The 23,420-nt window shown below is 38.8% G+C and overlaps 2 protein-coding genes across 2 annotated transcripts in view; both read left to right on the forward strand.

Moving 5' to 3' along the window:
* Positions 1 to 11,897, forward strand: part of Ptp36e (protein tyrosine phosphatase 36E) — a 142,425-nt gene extending 130,528 nt beyond the window's left edge. Inside the window, exons 5-14 of the mRNA XM_078178446.1 lie at positions 495 to 571; positions 1,998 to 2,132; positions 3,997 to 4,137; positions 6,104 to 6,264; positions 6,365 to 6,500; positions 7,042 to 7,291; positions 8,340 to 8,416; positions 9,149 to 9,388; positions 10,815 to 11,159; positions 11,763 to 11,897. Of these exons, the coding sequence (XP_078034572.1) occupies positions 495 to 571; positions 1,998 to 2,132; positions 3,997 to 4,137; positions 6,104 to 6,264; positions 6,365 to 6,500; positions 7,042 to 7,291; positions 8,340 to 8,416; positions 9,149 to 9,388; positions 10,815 to 11,159; positions 11,763 to 11,843 (1,643 nt within the window). The 3' untranslated portion in view covers positions 11,844 to 11,897. The remainder of the gene's footprint in view (positions 1 to 494; positions 572 to 1,997; positions 2,133 to 3,996; positions 4,138 to 6,103; positions 6,265 to 6,364; positions 6,501 to 7,041; positions 7,292 to 8,339; positions 8,417 to 9,148; positions 9,389 to 10,814; positions 11,160 to 11,762) is intronic.
* A 30-nt stretch (positions 11,898 to 11,927) lies between these two features.
* Positions 11,928 to 20,729, forward strand: LOC144468752 (uncharacterized). The gene has a single exon (XM_078178445.1). The coding sequence runs from the start codon at positions 11,940 to 11,942 to the stop codon at positions 14,880 to 14,882; it is 2,943 nt and encodes a 980-aa protein (XP_078034571.1). The 5' UTR covers positions 11,928 to 11,939; the 3' UTR covers positions 14,883 to 20,729.
* Positions 20,730 to 23,420: the final 2,691 nt, after the last annotated feature.

Consider the following 23,420-nt stretch of genomic DNA (forward strand, 5'->3'; position numbering starts at 1 on the left):
TCCAAGTCAATCTTACAAATTAATTGCAACAAATAAAAGATTTCTGTACTGTTTTATATTTCAATTATTATCTCAGCATTAAATTATTAGAATACTATTATCTATACAAGCACGAGTCTCTTGATAAGAAACTAGCTTATCACAGAAAGTGATAATTAAACCTCCTATCGATTGAAAATCGTATTAACACTAGGTGTCTATGGAGCAATAAACGCACTTTTATGATAACGTATGTACCAAGTAACAAAATTGAATAAACTCTTCATACCTTTACAATCTCAGTAATTGTAAATTTAAGAATTCGTAACCCGTTATCATGACGCGTCCCGTAAACCTGGTGTTAATTACCTTATTCTGATGTGCACTCATGTGTACACAACCTGACGATCAACTCCGCGTAGCTTAAATTCAGATACGCTCTTAATTGTAAACTACAATATTCTGGTTTTCTCTGCTACATACGTTGATCATTTTTACTTATTTTTCTGATACAGACGATTACAACAGAGTAGTCTTGGACACGATAGAAGGCGAACCTGACTCCGATTACGTAAACGCATCCTACGTCGATGTGAGTATTGAATCGTCTTGCTTATTTGTTACGCACCCAATTTTCTCCTCCGCTGATCCACAAGGGGAGAATCAGACATGACTTACACCGATTTCAATAAAATTTTGAATAAAGTTGTAAATGTTAATATATAATAACACCTTCTGGCTGATATGGTAAAATCTCACTGAAAATCAAATTACAAAGTTTCATGGAAAGCTGCGGATATAACTATTAGATTTCCAAATAGCTAATATAGATTTCTAACTATCCTTGTAAGGCACATGGTGGGCAGAGATGGGGATATAAAAAAATTATAGGATATCAAATGAAAGAATTATAACGGACAAGTGAATATTGTTGTCCCTGTTATGTATTTGTACTTAACACAGAAGTGTTTGAATTTGCCTTAATACATCTTACCAGTAGGAACACTATCCTGATAGGGAAAGGGGTACAATTTTACTGCTTCTGAATCATAGAGGACGTCCCAAAATTATATCTCCGGGAAATGAGAGGTTTCTGAGGTCATTTGAAGTAACTTTTTCCTTAGCGAAAATGCAATTCGCGATTTTGTTCACGAGTTATTAATGAAAAACGATGATCAATGAGAGGCGAGATCAGCTGACGCGAGGCGGCTGGAACAATGAGCGGAACTCGATTTCGTCCGTTCAATGGCTCGGCCACCTCCCGTCAGCTGATCTCACATCTCATTGGTCCGCGTTTTTTATTAAAAACTCGTAAACAACGCCGGGAATTGCATTTTCGCTAAGGAAAAAGTTATTTCAAAGGGCCTCAGGAACCTCTCGTTTCCCGGAAATATTATAATTTTAGGGCACTCTGTACAGTACTTCTATAAATGAATAGCAACCGTTTCTCATTTTGCTTTTTCATTTTTGTCCATCTAAATCAACCTTCTCGTCCACTGTACTACACCACAACTGCCGTTGGTTACGTTTCCTTGTTATCCGAATATGTCAGCTGGTCTACCCAGTTTTTACGAGGTTTTACACCTAATATTCTCATAATTCGTTCGATATCTATAGCTGACATTTGACATACGCTGGTTCTACATATAGTGTAGAACCTAGTCTTCTCTGTCACATTTCATTGAAATCGGTGTGAGCCATGTCCGATGCTCTCTTTCTCAGCGGAAAAATAATAGCGGCAATAAAACTTTTTTATTAATAGCCATGTAAACGGCATTCGAGTTACAAACAGCAGAAAACGTAAATAAACTAATTTGGAATTCTGCCGGTATCATGTGGAGGATCAAGATCAGGGTTGACGGTGTTATCAGAGTTCGAAAACGTGATACCATGACCGAAGAATTTGAATAATTTATAATCACACCTCCTAAAATAGTGTGCAAGCCGTTTCCACGGCTTGTTAAAAGTTTATTTTAATGCCATGCCGGCGTTCGATCAATATGGACTTTGCGTTTCAGAGTATATTGCAACCGAACGCGTACATCGTCACACAGGGGCCCACAGAGACCACCGTCACGGAATTTTGGCGGATGGTCTGGCAGGAGAAAGCTTGCTGCATCGTTATGCTCACGAAGACTTTTGATTTCATTCGGGTAAGAAAAATGATCTCCTCGTTTCTTTATTAATTTATTCATTTACGAAGGGGATGTCCGGTTACGAACGACAATAATCATCAATTCGTAATTAGATTATATGTAAATCGTTAATTACGGACTGAACTTAACATTTACTTTCCTCACTTAAAACTAGTAACTATAGCTCAGTGAAATTGTAGATTTTCTCTACAAGGTACAGTAAACATTTTTAGCATAGCGTCTTCTTTCTTATTACCATGCGAGTGGCTGGAATTAAATATTTGTAGTCATTATATAAATGTCTTTGTGGTTTGTGAAATAAAATTATTACTATTCATTTATTTGAAATATACGTGAATATATACAAATTTGTAAATTATCGACAAAAGACATAGTCATTTGAACGCATGGTAAGAAATAAAAGATTGCAGGCAATATTTATCTATATTCGTGTAATATCTCGTTTTGCAGATTTATTTTTCAGCTTTATAAAATACCGCTAGAATTGTAACATTTTGCAGATTGCTCTATTTCGTAGAGTGCAAAAAAACGTGAATATCGGGGAAATAATTTATGCCATAGGCAACACTGCGCACGAGTTAACTGAATTAACTGATACCGAAAACGCACATAGGTACCCCAAACCGCATTGCACGACGGCAACCAAAATTGCAATCTGTACCGACATTGAACTATTCGCACGGTAAAAAGCAACAACGCTTCGTATTTTGTCGAGCATAACTGTTCGATTTTAACGCGCGGCTGAACATCGTTACGGATAAGCGTTTAATAAATGAAAGATCAGGGTTATGGTGAGACGCAGCGAACGTCGTGCAACTCTTGGTCGTCGTTGGTCCAAAGACCGCAGACTTATGCATGTGAAATCGACGATGAGCAAAGTAAACGAGGTTTGAAAGTCGCCGGATGCTATTAACGACTACCGACCGCATCAAAGCTTCGACACTTTCATCGCTTTCTCAGAAAAAATTGTTTCCCAGCGAATTCGAATTCACATTCTACTATATGGAAATGGTTCGATTCGGTATGAAGATAAGTTACTGCTCGACGACACTGGAGCGAAGTGATCAATCCAAATAATCTGCCAGCTGTATGATCCGAATTTTAGCGTTACATAGGGACTACGAACAGTCGAAAGGTACCACAAAAAGAATTTCTTTGTTTCAAACGGGACGTAAAATAACAAACCGAAAGACCTTTGTACTTATACGTGGTATCAATGACAAGATCAACCATTGATCAAACGTAACCTTTCATAAATTGGTAGTATTGAAAGGGACACTGATATCTATGGGTCAGAGAGCCCAATAAAAACGGATAATAATAACATATTTTCTCGAATTACTATGTGAGCCGTATTTAGACATTCGAGTAAATTTATTTTCAATCTATTACCTTTTAGCCCTACCTATTCTAATATTCGGATCGTAACTGTAAAAAGGGTCGCCGAAGCGAAAAAGTGGATCGAGGAAGAGGTGGACTCGTTTTTGGCAACCAGCGGAATCGGTCGCGACTAAAAGGACTGCAATATTGAAGCGCGCGTAGTAGAAAGTATTAGGGATAAAAAACGGTGGAAGGGCCCGGAATTTTCATAATTCATTGGATAGAGTTTAACGGTTCAGGAGGCAATGGTATGCTCGGCTGCACAAAAGCTGGAGAACGTCGCGCCCTATAATTCGTCGTCTTTATCACGGTCACGGGGGCTGTTCGTTATGTCACGGACTTTATATCACGGATTTTCAATCGGTCGAACGTGTATCCTCCTGTGTATTCACGTTCCACCAATCTCCGAAATATAAGGTGTTCAATGAGTCGGTATTCGCATCTGTTGGACGATAACGAACATCGGTCGAATCGGTTTTAGGTGATGTGCGTCCAATATTGGCCGGCCAGCAAAGACAAAGACGAGGAGTACGGTGGGATCGGGGTCTCCGTGCTGAAGGAAGAGGAGCTTGCCAATTTTCACATACGGACGATAAGGCTTTACAAGAAGAATGAGAACGACGTGAGTATACTTTTCTCGCTGTACCAAGCGTTCTCCCGCGGATTCATGTACGTCGCGTGAAAAATTGACGAGCCGGGAAGCAGATGTGCCTCTCTCGTTGCGTGATACCACCACCACCACAGTCATCGACTTTCTGGAAAAATCGCTGAAAATGACAGCACTCGTGCAACCAGCGAATCGGAAATAGGAACGAATTATTTACAATGCCGAATGGATTACCTTTTCGACAAACTGTCACGGATTTTGATAATGCTGACGTAACCGGTCTGCTCGAGTTTCTGCGGGTTTTATGTCACCGTTCCGCTTTCTCTGAATTTTCAAAGGCAACGAAAATTCAATCGTGATGTTGCGTCAGGTTTTACGATAGCGAACATTTCGGGTGAAATAAAGGTGATACTCATTCGTTTATGGGCAAATGAAAATACCGTTTGTTTATTGAAGTGATTCAGCAGGAACTGAATTGACAAGATTTGGAGGATACGTTGCCAGTTTCTTTGCGTCTTAAAGAGTACTCACTTGGTATATTCATTGACTCGCGTTTTAACACGCAAGCTTGCATCTGTAACCGTCTTTAAGGCTACAACTGCCAAAACAGTCAATATCGTTGACTTCTGACCTTTTGTTTTACGATTACTAAACTTATAAAAATATTTCTATGGCAACTCTTTTTCGCCATATATACAATGTATGTATATAATACGCGGAACTAGTCCGAATAATTTCCAGCAGAAATAATGAAGTCTCGCTCAGCTGGCAGGGACACGCGCAAACTCGAAAGTTGTTCGAATCTGGGAGCGAACTCCCCTAGGAAGGTTCCAGCAAGACTGGATCCCCGGAATGAAAGAACGTAAGTTCGGTAAAAAGTTGGTCGGAATGAACTATAGAAGAGAACCAGGCTAGTTCGGCACCATCTCGAAACTGGGTGAACACGAAACGATACAGTTTCGCGTTCCACTCGAGAGGAGGGTAGCCATGATGAATTTACTCAAACGACTCGTTACGTAAGACCTAATTTTATTAACTCCTCCAGTACTGTAATGAAAACAGGGAACACCGTTCCGCAATACCTCAGAGTGCTATCATTCTTTTCTTCTCGCTAATTTATGAATATTATTTCTTATTAGTTGAATCGGTTAATAAAGCCGCCATCTCTTGGTACGTTTAAGCCCATCGCGGTGCGCCATTGCGAAACACTTCGTTAATACTGTTGATATATGCGCGGCTGTTTCGTAGCAATTATGCAGAGCTACTGTGGCCCTTCGGATTTAACTGGCAGCGTTAACCTTCACATTTATTATTTGCGTTGCATTTAAAAGAAATATACGGTTTACGTGTTTAATGCAGATTTACCATTTCTTGCGGCGCAGTGATGCAACGTGTTTGTATTAACGACAGCGTAATATTGCATTAAAATGTGTAAATATAAGCTGCACGTAGAATCGAAAATTTGGTACATTGCGGTATACGAGGATCGGTTTATCAAATAAAATTTGATCAACGAAAGCCGTCGATTACATGTCAAATAGCATTGCATCCGATACAGTTCACGAAACCCTGTTTCCCGTACCGATATTTTTATGAACGCGAATAATTTTAATCGAAAAGTTTTAAATTCAATTTATGCAGTGTTTACGTTAGGCGATGTAATTAAAAGAAAGGTTATAGGTCTGAAAGATAACGATTCCCTGCACAACCACGTAATAAATACTGTGTAAAAGCAGAAGATACCATCCTAATGTCGCATATACAATTTTTGTTAGTCTGTTCATTTTTCGTTACACACCTGATTAGACAGTTTCCGTTACGATATTAACAAACGGAACAATTAGCTTACTTACTATAGCGTATGTGAAATACTCTTTAGTCCAACAATTGGATCGTCTTTAAAAACATAATTGATTCTCCTTATAATTTAACACGGTTTTTCATTGTTTTCAACTTGAAAGGAATGTCGGTTGAATTCCAGGAAGTAACGGAGGAAAGAACGTTGTTGCAATTCCATTACACAGAATGGCACTCTCACACGTGCCCTTTTGGAAACGCGGTTTTGGAATTTCGTCGGCGAGTCCGAGCTGTCGTCGGACCGACGAGAAAGAACGAATCTGGCCCGATGGTCGTCCATTGCAAGTAAGATTCCCCTTAAAAATACTCGAGAGCCAACGTTTGATAATGTTTCACGGGAAATTCGAGAATATCATGCGATTAACAAATGTATTCTTGGAAAAAGTGACGGTGGCGGCCGCTCGGGGGTCTATCTAGCGATTGACGCGAACATGGAACTGGCCGAGGAGGAGCACGCTTTCGACGTATTCGGATACTTGAAGAAGTTGCGGCAAAGCAGACGGGGACTCATCGAGGATATGGTAAATTACGCATGGCAGCTCGAACACTTGTTTCTGCTACCAATTGATCGAAGAAATTTTCAAAAAATGACAAACATTGCACGTTGTCGAAGTATCTGCAGAATGTACCTTGTTTTGTCTTAATTAGAAATTGATGCCTATTCGTCCTTTTTTTTCTCAGCTTAATTTGTCCCTGTGTGTTAAATTGAAAGAACAAGAGACGAAGGAGAGTGTGCTAGACGTGAATAGGAATTGAATCGGATCGATTCAATGATGTTAATGACCTCCGATAATTCATTTAGATTTTCACATGTTTCACGAAAGTCTATAGAAAAGTCTACGTAAAGTATACCTTAAAAAATATGTTAAGAAAATTATTGAAGCAAATTTTAAGTGGTCTTATAGACATTCTGTTATTTTTATTTAAAAAATCCACCGTTCGAATGTTAACGCTTATAAGCAAGACTCAAAGTCGATGTCCTTAAAATAACGCTGATTCTGTGATTTGTGATTTCGTGAGAATTCTTCCTTGAAACGCAATTTTCACATTTCGTTCTTCTAGGAACAGTACAAATTCGTGTACGACACGTTAGAGGAATTCGTAGTCTGTGGGACATCGTGGTTCCCGGTATCGGAGCTGTCCCAACGTCTCAAGCAGAAGAGCGTAAAAAATCCAATAACCAAGATGAACGACTATCAGCGGGAATACCAGCAAATTTGTAAGCAAACGCCGCGTTTTACGATCGGAGATTGCGCCGGAGGCCACAGGGCCGACAACAGAGAGAAGAACAGGGACGTTCTAATAGTACCACGTAAGTTTGCCCGCCCCAAAAGCCCTTATCGAAATGGTTCGATAAAATGGTCATTGACACGCTCTTGATAAAATGTATCTTACAAATATACTAACACTAACGGATTTCGTGGTGTGGTAGGAGAGACCGGTGCAGGTTGTAGCAAAAGAATTTGTTCGCAGTTGTTTCTCAATAATGATCACCTTAGTCGAGGAATTGTTGGAGTAACGTAATATTTATTTAAACGCAAACATAAATGTTTCCACAGAATATATATATTCAATATAAAATGAGAAAATATCGCTTCATTCATCGTTTTATTCATCTCCACCGATACAGAGGTGTAGAATCACTCCATGGTAGTCGTAACATATACTGTTTATACAGCTTGTACATAATATCACAGTATCACATTTTCCAATTAAAACATTTTAACTGCGTTATAATTTACCTAGATTGCAACCTCTACTGATCGGCCGGTTTAAATTTAGTAACATGATAGTACTGGAAGCTAAATCAATTTATTACCGCCGTATTTGCTGAATCGTAATAACTAAAACCCTGCATCAATTAATTATTATTCTAATAACTATTAGTAAGTCAATTCTTACGTTGCAGTAATTAATTTTTGAAGGCCTTTTTATGATAATGTTCGTTACAGAGTGTTAATAATATAATATAACCATTAGGAGGATTATTTAAATGCTTACTATCATTTATTATTGTCACTTGGAAAAATTATTTTATTTTATACTTTTATCAAGGCTATATTATAGCAAAAGAATATTATATAAATGCCGTTTGATCGAAGAGAATTGAAATATGTATTGGATAATAATGAGACTCAGTTGTTTGCAATGAACTCGCAGTACTGTTGCACCAAGTATGATCTGTAAGCTTTTCTAATCTTTCTATTTGTATATATTAGATGAAAATGTAGCATCATAGTTAAAACATCGATATACGCTGTACTTGCAGTATATCTTTCAAGCATAGTAGAATAGATGTAACATTTCTTCTGAAACTTTAATAATATGTTCATTGATAAACTATTATTTTTCCCATTTAGCTGACAACTTCCGACCGTACCTCACCAGTTTCCAGGGTAACAATTACACTGACTATATAAATGCCGTCTTCGTGGACGTAAGTGTGTCATTCATTACTCACACTTTATAGCCAAATGTTACTTTGCAGTTGCATACAGATTTATCAGATTTTTCAAACTTATTAAATTTTTAGCAACAATATAGGAAAATTATCTTGCTCTGTTACCACTCCTTCGTAGTCAAAAATATTGTGCATTGCAATTATCAATCTTTACTTCATGTATCAAAGCGAATTAATTTTCTTTTTTAACCCTCGCTAGACAAGCTCAGAGTCCATTCGAACCAATGTTTATAAATAGTGGAACATTATCCCTTCAGTTACCTCCCTCACGCGTTTCCACTACAGAGCAGTAAAGTGAATTATATTCGTCTTATGGTTCGAATTGGAGCCTCAGTCCGCCACGATTGATTGCCAGAATATACGCCGTTCGAGGATTAATTCGTGAAATCTTCGTTAATTTACGTCTCGATATTAACATTTTCTGGTTTCGCGCTATATAAATTTTCAATGCCTATCTAAAAAATTCAATAAACAACGTTAAACAATGTTCCCTCCCAAAAAAATTGCTAGAAGATGCATGCAACAGAAAACGAAATATCGATGACGAAGCTATAAACCCTTTGTATTCGGTATTCGGGAATCAACATGTTATAATGTCTACTAGCGGAGCTCTTTTGCCTCACGTATCGTTCTATTTGGCTGGTATTCGCGTTTTATGGTTTCCCTAAAAACCTGTTCATCCCGTCGCTAAAAGTACGTTTCGAACAGGGCTACACGAAGCCAAGAGAGTACATCGTCACGGAATGGCCACTTCGACACACGTGTGGCGAGTTCTGGTCCTTGGTTTACGACTACGAGTGTGCAGCTGTAGTGGTTTTGTGCGTACCACCACCTGGATCCACGAATTTCCCAAGTTTTTGGCCCGAAGGGAAACATTCGAAGAAATACGGTCCCGTATTCACCATTGATCACATCAGTCACAATCACTACACGAACATCAAGACCTGGGTAAGAGTCGTTTGGTTCTGAACTGCCCCCATTCCTTGATTCTCATGTTTATTTCACAAGCTATCGCGAAATGGAGCATCTCGTCCCTTTTATACATTAATCAGAGGCAAGCACATAAGAACAGAAGCGTTTGAAGGAACTTTTGTGTACTCTCATTGATATATTCTTGTATTCTACCGCCTCAATTCTGCACCGAACTATTGTTAACTCCTTGCTCTATAATACCGTGTCAAACTCGTTATAAAGATTTGAAACTTGATCTACCAAATGCCGATGCTAGTCCCGTCTTTTAAGTCGAAATGGTGGTCTTTGGTTCGATTCCCTTGTAAGATTCCCTCCTTTTTACCAAGTTCCTACAGTAACTTTTTATCGCCAATATCTAAACATTGATATAAAGGTTGGGACAAATCAAATATAGGGTGGATCGGAATGCATAGTGCGTCCAAGCAGAGGGTGATTTTACGTGAAAATCTACGTACGAAGGCAACTGCTGTAGAAAAATGGAAATCCTTTACAAAGATGAACAAACTTTAACACCTTACCGACCGGTAGTCAAAATTTAGCTTGATGTTAAATTTTCGTTTCTATTTTGATTTTATTTATTTTATTAACCGCGAGAGATGTGTAATATTTAGAAAATTATATAGTAATATTAAAGCTTACGGCAATACAATCTAGCATGTTTATCTTAATAATTGATATTAAATTATTGGTTACCATAATAATCGATTTATAGACTGCCGGTCGGTAAAGCGTTAAAGTCGATTTTCTTGAAAACGTAGCCCCGAATTAAAGCATGTTGTACCAAATTTATTACTTAGTACCACTCTGTATAAATGATCTGTTTCGCGTGAAAATTTACTAGCGAGGAACAAGTATTGGTTGACGTACCTGTGAAAAATATTATAGTGGAAAGAGTTATGTTTTCATTCGGTTAATAATATTACTCAATCACAAAGTTGCAAGGGCTCAACTGTTTTTAAACTAATATAAGCTGTTGAAATCTCAATTCTCTGATTCGTATATTCATAATGATTTTCATTAAACTACTGAACTTCGTGCAAAGTAAAAATTGTTTTTATTGATTCGAAAATACATAAACTACATAGCTATTTTTTAATAATTTCGATAAGTTAACAGTAATACAATAATATTTCCGAATTGTTTAAATGTATCTGCTATTTTGCATATTGATCCCAATGTGTTTGTCACATACGCTCTATATCCACTGTCTGATTATTGATGAAATGATATATTAATATATAATTGATGATATATAATGAAATTTCGATTTGTAATTGATAGAAACGATTAGTCTCGGCACAAAATAGATTCATAAGATTTTATAGTACTACGTCATTTTTTAACGATCGAATTTCTTTTTTCCATTAACGATTTCGTTTTAACGTTTGAATTTTTATTATAGATCTTCAGGATAAACAAGAAAATTGTGTCGCTGACGGAACTTATGGCCGGCGTTAAAGCTCCACCGAAGACGGTTCAGCTGTTTCAGCTGACCTGTTGGCCGATGGGTCACAAAGTTCCAACATCGACGAACAGCCTGGTGGAGCTGATGAACATGGTCGAAAGGTGGAGACAACGAACAGATTACGGTCCAGTGGCAGTGGTCTCCCCTGATGGAAGAAGTCGTTGCGGCGTTTATTGCGCCGCGAATGCTTGTATAGAACAAGTAATCCAGCACGGGGAAGTGGACATCTTTCAAGCAGTGAAAACTGTGCGTAGGCACAGACCTCAGCTGGTGGAGAACATGGTACACACGAACAGCTTTTATCCTCTTGCCGTTCATCCGCGATAACTTCTTCATATCCACTCTTCGGAGTGGAGTTTACAGAAAATTGCGGAAGTAGTAATTTTATAAAAATACGTTTGATTACTGTTCGTTAAATTTTGAAAATCAAGATCATTTCAAAGTCCTGTAATTATACATGTCCGGATATATAGTTAAGAAAAAGATGTTAAGGTGGTCTTCTTTAACTGGAACGATGAATTAGCTGACATAGTGAAATTGAAGTGATGATTAGTCATTAATAGATTACGAATCTTTGTACAGAATAAAAATTATACATATATTATATATATTACTATAAAAAAAGTGTAAGGTTTAATGATTTCAATATTTTGAGAATTTTATATGAATATTTTCAAAATCGTTCAATCTGTCTGCTGCTTTGAATTGCACGTGCACATTTTTGTCACAAAACTATAAAATCCGCAGTCTAGATATTAGGCAAGTTATTCCCGTAAATATCAAAAAGCAACCCGTATGCTTTTGTCTAGCCAACTTTGTCACCTTGAGCGACTACACGTCGCACAAACGTAATCACTGCTAATTGTTTTCCTTTTGATTGTCCAGACCGAATACAAGTATTGCTATGATCTGGTGCTCCACTACGTGCTACACTATCTCAATAAAGACATGAACGAAAAGAAGTGAGAAAGCGAGTTGAGGGACGAGCTGTGGTTCATCGAGTTCGGTCGTGGAGCGGCGCTACCGTTGACACCGGAGGAGGCGCCGGCTGATGGCGAGCCGATGGTGCCTTGTGCCCAAGGTCGCGTGATCGTGGAGACTGCCAGACCGGCGCCGCCGTATTTTGCGACGTGCACCAGGTACCGTAGAGCATTGACCAGCACGCCGATCGAGATCTCCGACGTGACGACGTCGAGCGTCACGCGTATTGATCAACCGTCGTCGTCCTCGGGCGGCAAGGGTGCCATCAGCAAGATCGTTCCATTGCAAAGTTCAGCAGCGAGACCGGAAGACCTCGACGTAACGTCCTGGTTCCTCGAGGACTACCCGACGATCGACTCCTCGCCGGGGCCTGCGGGCCATCATGGCTCGTATCCCTCTTGCCTATACACCGATGTTGAGCCCAGCAACAGTAAACAGGACATGGTCTCGACCAGGAATAGTAGCATTGAAAGCGAGTTACCACGGCCGTCGTTGGCCAACGCTGCGCCCAGGAAGGCCTACATGGACCTGCAAGAGGCGATCGCATTGCTGGACGAGACCTGTCCCAACCAGGAGCTCAGTCCGTCCCTCACACCGAGAACCCCGTTGACCCCGCATCCGAGGAACAAGCGAGCACGCTCGAAGAGTAGCGACAACTCTTCTAATTACAGCAACGATCGTCTCAGCGACCGTTCTTTCGAGACACGGTCGCAGGACAAGGACAAGAAACGACCATTCCTGAAGAAAATCGGGATATCGAAGACGGAGGACAAACCGTTCCTCGCGATGATTGCACCAAAGATTATCGGCAAGCCTTACTTGAAGAAGATAGGGCCAAGCGAAGCTATGGAGAGACCTTTCCTGGATAAGATCGGCTCTTCGAAGACCTTGGACAAGTTCATCTTCGAAACACCGAGACACGACAAGAAGACGGTGACCAGAAGCGAGACGCTCAAGGACGAGGGAAAGAAGATTGCGATGGGGTTAAAGACGCTGAAGGAGCATAAGTCGGTGACTACGGTTGAACAGTTCGCGGTTGAGAGGAAACGGTCTGGTAAGGGTCCTCTCTTGAAAATGTACTCTTTCGAGACCGAAGACCTAGAATCAACTCTTCAAGTCAAAGATAATAGAGATCCGATGCGTGGTGCATCCTTGGACGACGTGCTGGATTCAGGGCCGAGTTCTCTGCCTCTCGAAACGATGGTCGAAGAGACACCAAAGTCGGATGCGAAGGAGAAAACGCTGAACGGTGCCGAGTTATTGAAGTGTCGTGTAACGACTAGCGAGGAGATCATCTTCTGTAACACGAGCTTCGGATCGGACAAGGAACCCAACAGCTGGGGGAGTTCGCCGAAGAAGAAATATCAGCCGAAGAAAGACGCGACGACACCGAGAACGCCTACGCATTATAAAACCACCAGCAGTTCTCAAGATGGAGACAGTGTCCCCAACTCGCCAACGAAACGACCGATCTCGAACGTCTCGTCGGATCGTACGGATACCTCACGGCCTGGCTCCTCGCAGAGGGGCGTATACTCCCCAATGAAGATTAGGAGGCAAACTTTCGAGGACATAGTGGACAGAAATGGGAAAAGCGAAGAAAACGGGACGAAGTTGAATAAACAAGCACAGTTCGAGAGACGAGGCATTTCGTCCGACAATCTCTTGTCGAAGGATCGAGCCACTTCGAGCTATCAAGCGAAAGATCAGATCGAGAAGAGCAGGGAAGCGTCGTCAGCGGACTCGCTGGCCCACCGTGTTAGCCCAGAATACAGCAAGGAGACGTTCAAACAACTACAAGACAAGTTCGAGCGCCACGAAGCTCCGATCGAAACGTATGCAGACTTCAAACGCCGTACTCGTGGAAACATTCAGTGCACGATCTTGAGACAACACGAAAGATCAAAGACCGACTTGGCGATGGAAACTCGTGACGAAGACTTGAAGGATGCTAAGGTGGAAACGGATGAGAAATCGGAGGTTCCAGGGTCACCAACAAAAGATGCGGAGGCGGGGTCGGCCTGGGAGGGAAGAAACGAGAGCGTTCGAAGTACCGTGAGGTCGGTGCTGAAAAAACAACAAGGTATCGATCATCCCAGCGATCAAGAAGATAACAACGCACCTGTTAGGCGTCCGAAGCGACGAATCATTCACGAGCCTTCTCAAGAGACCATGGACTTGTTGACGGAATTGAGGAAGGTGAAAAGTCAGCTGAGAACTCCGTCGCAGGAGAAGGATTTAGAGCTCGATAAAACACCAGTTCGACAACCCAGACGCATTCTGTTGACCGACAAGGAATTCTGTTTGTCCGTTGAGAGGGAGAACAGCATTCGGCGTCCGTCGCGAGTGTTGAATTCGTTGGGAAGAACAGAAGAAAGCTATTTGGACGAGAAACATGAAGACGCTAAGAAAGAGGTAAAAGAGAAACCGAACAAAGATGAGACTAGCGTGAAGGTTCCTGGACCAGCTCTGTTCGAGAAGAAGTGTCTCTCGTTGGACTACGCTGACGAGGAGAAATCTCAGAAGCCAGAAGCTAGAGCCATTTCCTTGGCCTCCACCAGAGATTTACCTTCGGGGATCGAAGAAATGGCGGATTACTCCGATTTAGCGTTAAACTGCGACACGAAGAGCTGTTCATCGGATGTTTTTAACAGTCCCAGTGATGAGGTTGAAACGAACGAACGCAGTAATGATCTAGAGAAAGAGGTCGAATCGAGTAAACGCAGTAACGATCTAGAGAAGGATATCGCCAACAACACCGAATCGAACCATTACGCGGAAGTTGACATTGCCATTCCTATAGATCAAAAGGTGAACAGTCCAAAAGGTAGGGTTCAGGTGCAGGGGAGAACGAGCGATCTGTACGAGATCATATCCCCGAGATCAACACCTTTCCGAATGAAGAAACGACTCGGAAAGATTTCCGTCGAGGAAACAGTTAAGCCGGAGAGTTTCACCCTAGGTTCGAAGGTCGACTGCCGATCAACCGTTGCACAGAAAAGGACCAAGTGCTTCCCTTTATAACGCATGCCGACCTGCCGGTGGGCGAAACACTCTCTGTGACGACGTTTGCCTGCTTTCGCTCTGGCAGAAGTCCAGACCGAGCGTATGGGCAAATTTGATAGCAATTTGTTTAAACCCCTCCTTTGAGATGTAATCCAAGTACTTTACATCATAGAGGTTTATGTTTTTCGTAGTACTAATATAGTTATACCGCATATTCTACTAATAATCGACACAGAATCATTTGTTTCGTTCTTTAGAAAGTATATTTATTATTTGTAATGGATTACATTGTTATTAATCGACTAAAGATTTTTCTGATTCCTAAAAATTCCGCAGGTACACGTAAATTTGTTAAAAAAACCATAATGTTGAAAGGTTGCAAGTATTTAGCACACTTTAACCTCCGTCCTCAGCTTCTATCAGGGCGAAAAGAGCAATTAACATTCGCAGTTTGTTCTTGGGGATAATCGTGCGGACCTCCCTTTATCAAATATATACTGTCAGACTCTCCATTTACAGCGAAGCTGCTGCCGAATCAAGTCGTTATTAATTTTACAGCAACATCGTCACAAAAGAACCGTACTACCGTTATTACTACAGCCACCAACTCTCGCATGTGTGTCAATGAACAATCAATGACTCCAATCTACTTTACATAATTTTAACAACGACGACAACGTCGAACGAAAATTCGCCAACTTATTCGAAAGAAACAAGTGAAACTGAGACGGTGTTTAAACGAGACTCCCTCCAATTCGAGAAACGGTGCTTTCTCTCCAAGAATGGTCGTTACTGCGTTCCCGAAAAGCGGGGGAGAAGATACTCTTGATTGTACTTCGAATCGATTCAACTCGCAGGTATATTCTAAAACGTATCCCCGACCACTTTTTAACCGACGTTTCGCTATATGAAACGGCTTGAAGAAGCTCGATGATCACTTTAAACGAAACTCACACTATAGTCGTTGAAAGCATCCCTTCACGCGGTCAACATCCATCAACGACGTGACTCCTCCCTGTCGAGCAGTGCCTTGTTCGTGGATATATTTATTTAAACGAAATAAAATGAAAAAAAAAGAGATTGAAGAAATCCTATCAAAGATATTATTAAAAAGAAAAGAATAATACAAATTCCGACTGCAGGCCGGATTTTCTGAATGGGTCCACGGAGTTGCACTTTCGGCGATACACGACTGATGACGATCTGTTCTTTGAATGTCTGTTTCGTAAGTTTCCGATTCTTACCGCGATCACAGACCGGAAACCATAACCGGGTACAATGTCACTCGAAACACAGAACACCGATCTACAATCTTCGGTTCAAATCTAAGGTTTCATTCCTGGAGAATCTTGATTTCACAGCTTAAATGTAAGCAGGATAAAATTCTGATACATACAAAAATTTTATTGCGTAGGAGCATTACCATATTAAACAAAATTAATGCGAAGAAAAATATTCCCTTGTAGAAGAACTGTGAATGACAGCAAGAACTGTTGCTAATTCTCAGTCAACATCTAGTTTAAACAAGTTATTTTCCCTTTCGTGTTTGAATCAATATCGTTCGCTGCCGTCTCCATCAGACGCTCGTTTAGATATTTAAGGATCGTTAATCTGTAGAATGAACTACTCGCAATATCCTTAACATTCCCCGATCGATGATTTCAATCGTCCTAGAGTTTCCATTCAACGTGAGAAACCGCGAAACACTTGAACATTTCTCTGATACGACGAAGTTTGTCCCGAAGCAACAAGGAATGGATCAAAGAGATGATCGCGACAGATACTTGAACTTACGAGAGTGCAACTCCCACGCTTGCCAAGCCTATTCCCTGTTCGGCGAAGCGCGTGACGTTTTAACGACACAAACGTATAGATCTAAATATATAAATATATATATATATGTATACATACATATTAACAATAACAAATTGTTGCGTTCCTCTTATCATTTTTTAGAGGTAGACAGAGGATCGATGACGTACTTCATGGAATAACGTGGAAAGTAATGTTCGATGTAAATACATATACAAGGTGATTTTAGAAAATGGGCCAACGACCATCAAAGAAATACGGTGTGGACGATGGTGCATTTTTCAGTGGCTTTTGCCTCCTCAAAAACTTATTCTCTATAGAGGCACTGCTAATTTTGATTTCAAAAATCTGTGTTTCGATTTGTTGTATAACTTATCCGTTTTTATTATGTACTCTGTGGAAACTATTAACGAGCTTCTTTATAAAATATATTTGAACGAAAACCAAAGCTTTAATAACTTTTACCAGCAATATATTTAATTCATTTTCAAAATGTCTTGATTTGTAGTCCATTTTTTTAATCACCCTGTAACTATATACATATAGGGTGCCAGACAAGTTTGTTATTACCTTTAAATTGTATTGGTGCTATCTCTTCTATTGATGCAGTCATTTATGGATACTTCAATTACAAACGAATCAATTTTTCTGGATTCTCAGAATTGTATTAGTTTCAACCCTTTGGTGCTTACAAAAGGCTTCATTTTACTATGTTCGCGTACAATTATCGTGAATGTTCATTCACAGAACCTATGAGCAAAGTTACTGGACGAACTTTTCAGACTCTGTACATGGCATAAAGTACATACGCACTGTTGTTACCCCCGGTGGAATATTTGTAAGTAGTCTATGACTATTAGAGATTAAAACGAGTTGATATATAGTATATTTATACATGCACACGAGTATACTCGGTGACAAGTATACAGACGCGTGTGTATTAATACCTAAACAGGTATACTGTACGGATCCTATAGTTGACGAAATGTGCCAAACAAAGATACGATTTATTGTATGTTAACAAATTATGTTTGTTGTAAGTTGTACAGGCTGTCCAGGAAGTGAGAGATTTCATACGCAAGCTGCGTACGTTTTAAACACCCTTTGCAAATGTACTTATAAATGGGGTCACAGAAAGTGTATTGCATCGCGTGTCGAGGATGGTAATAGTGTGTTAAATGTAGAGAAATGTCCGAGAATGAAGCGATCCACAAAGTAGCAGTTTACTGGGTGACTTGTACATCGTGATCATAGACAGTGATTTTGTTGCTTTCAACGGCGAGCAAGCTACAAGAGACAAGTTTCTGCTCAATGCAATGACATCCTATCTGGTTCCTAAGAAAAATTAAGGAAAGAAGATCTTTCTTGTTGCTATTTTTTATAATATCATCTCTGAAAATATTCATGCATCTTCGTGATTGTATTCGAAATGTTCTTAAATTTCGTAAAAATACTCCCGTAATCGGTATAAATCAAAGTCATTATTTCGGTATGAAAGTTAATTAGAGATTGATTATTGGGTCATCTCGGCTGAACGTAACACAAGTGGTTCCGATGTGCAGACTACTATTTCATAAAATGTAGATCAATATTGTATAGCTCGTACGTGTGGATAGGTTGTAAGTAAACCGTACGAAGTTTCACCTACAATAGAATAATTATCTCGAGCTCAACTGCATCTTCGATTCGTGATGTCATAGACCTTTCGAAAAACCCTGTATAGAGATGTGCTTGGGCGCGACGCACGCACATACGACTTGTCCATTGCATAGGTGAGAACACGCGTACAGAATATGTGTGTACATGCGTATAATATGAATAAGTAATATTTATGTGTAACTTTTGCGCGTACACTGGCCGATTACGGGTCGTCGACGATGTCGCATGTGTGTTCACAGAGAAAGATATGCTGGGTAACGGTTTTGGATGTGTAGTCAATACTTGTTGTTCTTCGGACAAAATCATTGCTATCTTGTGGCTATTTAATTTTCCCTTGACATTGCCTACCTGCCCTGTTCTAGTCATTTTTAGCATACACTGCCGTTCAAAAGTTTAAGGATCATTATCCTTATCTTCGTAACTAAACGTGCACTAATATGATACAAATCAGCAAACGATGGAGATAATTTGTATCGCCACTTCTTAACATTCTCATCATCGCTTCTTGAATCATCAAACTGACCCTTATTCTCTGGTCGATGACAAAGTATTACAAAAATTTTCCTTTCTAAACACAAGATCGTGGACCTTTCGACGTTTATGTATGTTGCAAACAAGTTGATCTATAATGTCAGAAGTGTGCTTAGTTTTCGGTCTTCTTAAATTTCCACTTCTATGATTAAATTGATCATGGCATCAGTATGTTGGCGATTAAAAGTTATTGTAGCAATGTGTTTTAAGTAAACGATTCGAGAAAAGAACAACAGGTGCTTGATAGTTTGTAGTCTAAATCGTGATCTTCGTGTATACTGTTTTCGGTCGGTAAAGTGCAATCAAAAATATGGTGAGGCAGGGTTCGCATTCAAATTCGAAAGCAAATCGTCCAGACTCGTTCTTAACTTAACGATAGAAGAACAGAAAGTGAACCATCCGGTATAATGGCAGCCATCCGTCCATCTTTTCGGCTGACCAACGTAAGTCAGTTGCGTTATGTTGTATTTAAGTGAAACATAGTGGTATGCAACAGTTTCCAGTCATTGGATCACCGATTCTATAATTACATAATATTTGGTATTTAATAGTTAAATACAAAAAATCTGCTTGTTATTGACTACAAAGCAGAGGAATTCTATTATTTTATTCTTCTCTGGATCTAATAAATAATGAACCATTCATCATTCATTTTACCAAAGAAAAAGAAAAATATAATGAAGGAACTGTTTATACTAAATCTAATGAAAAGGTTAAATGACTGGAAAGTGTTCACAGATGGATGGAATACACTCCACATTATTCAGAACTTATCGAAACGCGAATCGAATCGTGAAGCAAAGATTTGCGCGAAAGTTCTTTATATTCCAGTTTCGAAACTGTATTTTTTTCTCGCAGGCGAGATTCTAATAGCCAAGGATTAAAGCTACGGTGTCCATTCGTTACAGTTACACGCCGAAGTTTTAGAGTTTTATTCGTAACAGAGTTTATGATTCCTCTTAATAACTGTCGACTGGTCAATTTTCGTGTTCCCGAGTGGTTCAGATCGGACTTCAGAGGTTTTTAAAGTTTTATAGTAAACGTTTCACCGAGCTAAGTTTTATTTTGAAATGTTCCGTCGAATTGTTTGAATTGCGTGCGCCGGAAGCCTACGTGGACAATTTTTATTAATCGTAACCCAAACGACACAGGAATTAAAATGTGATAGATAGATTGCGGATGTTTATGCAGTTGTTATGTACGCGAACATGATACACAATATACTAGAATGAGAACATAAATGAGATACAATATAAGATATAATACTTATAAATTCCGTTTACAGTCGAGAAACGATGTTCCCGAGATATACATGTATATCTTTAAATCTTTCTGAAGATGAGTCTACGAGAATGTCGATTTGCATAAACATCCACAGTTTAATGATGCGGATTTTTTTTTGTTCAACGTTTTAAAAATCAAAAAATGATGTAATCTTGATCTACGACGTAGAAAGTTGGTAAATATCGAAAGGTTAATACGAATACTAAGATGGTTATTATCAAATTATAGTTTATAATAAGAATGGTGAAGTTTCAAAAAACGACACACTGTGTAACCGTGAGCCGTTGAAAACGGACCTCTAAATGTAGGGAATAAAAAGCGTGTATTCATTTCGCACAAGCCAACGCGTGGTTTTTCCAAATTTCCCAATTGCGTCTCTTCTTCGACGCGGGAAATTACAAAATTTCGCGAAACATTGAGAACGAGTTCTAAATGCTGTCCATTTAAACGAGCTGAACTTAAGGCGAGCGAATGAGCAACGTTTTGTAAATTGTGTGATACGTGATTTAAATAAAAACACGATATGGTACGTTTTGTGTAACATTGGTACGTTGTTGTAAATAATAAATAGATCGTATGTTGTAAAATCGATGGTTTAGTCCCCTTACCGTAAATTTATATTTTTGAATACATGTTATAATTTATTCGTATATATGTAATTGGTTTCCTCAGTTAATTCAAACACAGAATCAGATAAACATCATTACGTTTATATAGGTACACGTTTTTATCACTTGATTATATATCACTATGGCAAATGGGAAATAATAATACTAAAAGGTAAATTTGATCATTTTTTACCATGATTGTTGCAAAAGGAAAAAATATTGGGACAGATGAGAGATAAAAATAAATAAAACTGTACGCAGTATTTCTGTCTTACCGCGTTGTATAATACACGGTGTCCCGGAAATCGTAGTACAACCGGGCAGGGGGTAATTCTACATAAAAAAAGAAGAAAATATTTTGGTATAACATTTTTTCATCCGGAGCTCCGTTTTCGTGATAATCGACTTCAAAGTTCGTTCAACTTGTAAACGATTTAATACAATTTGCTTGTCGTGTATTTTACTGCTCTACTTGTCTATCACCAGAATCACCACCTGCTCGGTTGTACTACGATTTCCGGGACATCCTCTATATTAGGTTGGAAACTATGAAACGGGGGATTTGGTTAGTCTGCGTTCAACTGCGACTGACAGAGGTTCATTACAACGTACACTCGATATTTTTATTTATAAATTTTTAATGTATTCTTCTTAATTATTTTGTCAATTTGTTCATCTTTGTGTTCCATGTTTATTTTATATTTCTCCGAAACCAGATGGAAACAAAACGCGATTTACATCTACTTTTTTTGTATGAGTACAAATTGAATCATAGTGCAGCTCGAGCTTCGAGAAACATTAATCAAGCTTTCGGAGATGGATCCACCAATGAAAAAAATGCTCGATATTGGTTCCAAAAATTTCGTTCTGGCAATTTGAGCATCATCAATGAGCCTCGAGGAAGACCACCAGTCCATATTGATAATGAGGAATTGAGGACGACCGTGGAATCCGATCCAGGCACAACTATTCGTAAACTTGGAACTAAGCTAGGAACTAGTCATACGGCTGTGTTGAAACATCTGCGTGCAATAAACAAAGTAAAAAGAATTGGATTCATATGTACCGCACGAACTGACGGAACTGCAGACGGTCGACCGCAAAAGTAAGTGCATATCTTTGTTGATTCACAATACACGATTGCCGTTTTTACACCAAATCATCACTTGTGATGAAAATTGGATTTTGTACAACAATCGCAAAAAACAAGCAAATGGTTAGATAAGGATACACGGCCAGGACATACAACCAGGCAAAACCATAACAGCGGAGACCTATTGCCATGAAATTGATGTCATGCATGAGAAACTTGTGAAAAAACAACCAGCATTGCCCAATCGTCACGGCGTAATATTATTGCAAGATAACGCAAGACCACATAAAGCTTCAATCACTGTTGATAAGTTAAATTCTCTAAAATATAAAATTTGACCACATCCTCCATATTCACCAAACATCTCACCGACCGGTTATTACCTTTTCCGTAATTATGAATTATTTTTAAGAAAAAAAAATATAATAACCAAAACGATATTATAATTTGAATTGTTTTTTAACTCTAAAAATGAAGTTATTTTTAAAAAAGGCATTTATGATTTGCCTAATCGTTGACAGAAAGCCGTAGATGCCAATAGAAATTATTTCGATTAAAAATAATAAATGATGTAAAAAATAACGCTTTTTGATTTTTATTTCTACCCAACGTCATAGTTTCCAACCTAATACCGTGTATTTAATAACTCTCCGTTGCCGTGGTTACCAGGGCTTTTCTCACGCTGTGACTTAACCCTTTTAATGCCGGGGGTTCATAAAAAAAAACAAAAGGGGCTCATAAAAATCAAACGAAAAGCAATATTTACATAATTCAAAAAATAGTGTAAAGCAGTCTGCTGACACGCTCTAGATAGACTACGCGCGCTTAGCGTTTATCATCGCTGTGGACGGAATACTTTTCGTTCGTGCTAGCTCTGCTAATTAATAGTTGAAGACGCAACTAACAAGTTATTATTATAACTAGCAAAGCTAGCCCGTCTTTTTAAAAACGAAGTTAATTTAAATGCTATAATAAAACGTTTTTAGTCTTTTTTTCTACAAAATAACAATTTTTAGAATATTCAAAATACAGACATATACGCATCTATTTATATCGAATATGATTAAATAACGCACTTTTACGATTTACAACACATATAAAGTCATCTGTAAACACATACAAAACCAAATTATTTAAAAAAAGAGGGGTTCCTTTTTCAGAAAAAAATTAAATTAAATCTTTATATATATGGAATCTTTTGCAGCAGATTAAATAATAAAAGAACATAATTATTTATTATCTTTTAGAATCAGTAAAATTTACAATATAAATTAGCAGACAAATATGGAACAAAAAATTAACTCAATAAATATAACAAAAATTGTTTCATGATTTACCTCATTTTATTGCCGTTACTAAGAAACACACATACATATGTATTTGTCTCACATAAAGCTATATGTAATATTATTATATGGAAAATTGAAAAAATTGAACAACACATATATGCGTCCATTGTCGCTGCTGGTAACTTTAACCGTACGCATATTTGCGCTCATCTTTCACACAGTTTGCTTTCACCGGACGCATATGTATATGCGTCCATAGCACTTAAGGGTTAATAATTCG

Source organism: Augochlora pura, chromosome 4 (assembly GCF_028453695.1).
Source record: "Augochlora pura isolate Apur16 chromosome 4, APUR_v2.2.1, whole genome shotgun sequence".
NCBI classification, from domain to species: Eukaryota; Metazoa; Arthropoda; class Insecta; order Hymenoptera; family Halictidae; genus Augochlora; species Augochlora pura.

Bases quoted from the DNA above. Each gene is read 5' to 3' on its own strand.
- LOC144468752 (XM_078178445.1), top strand. From the start codon at position 11,940: ATGGTGCCTTGTGCCCAAGGTCGCGTGATCGTGGAGACTGCCAGACCG.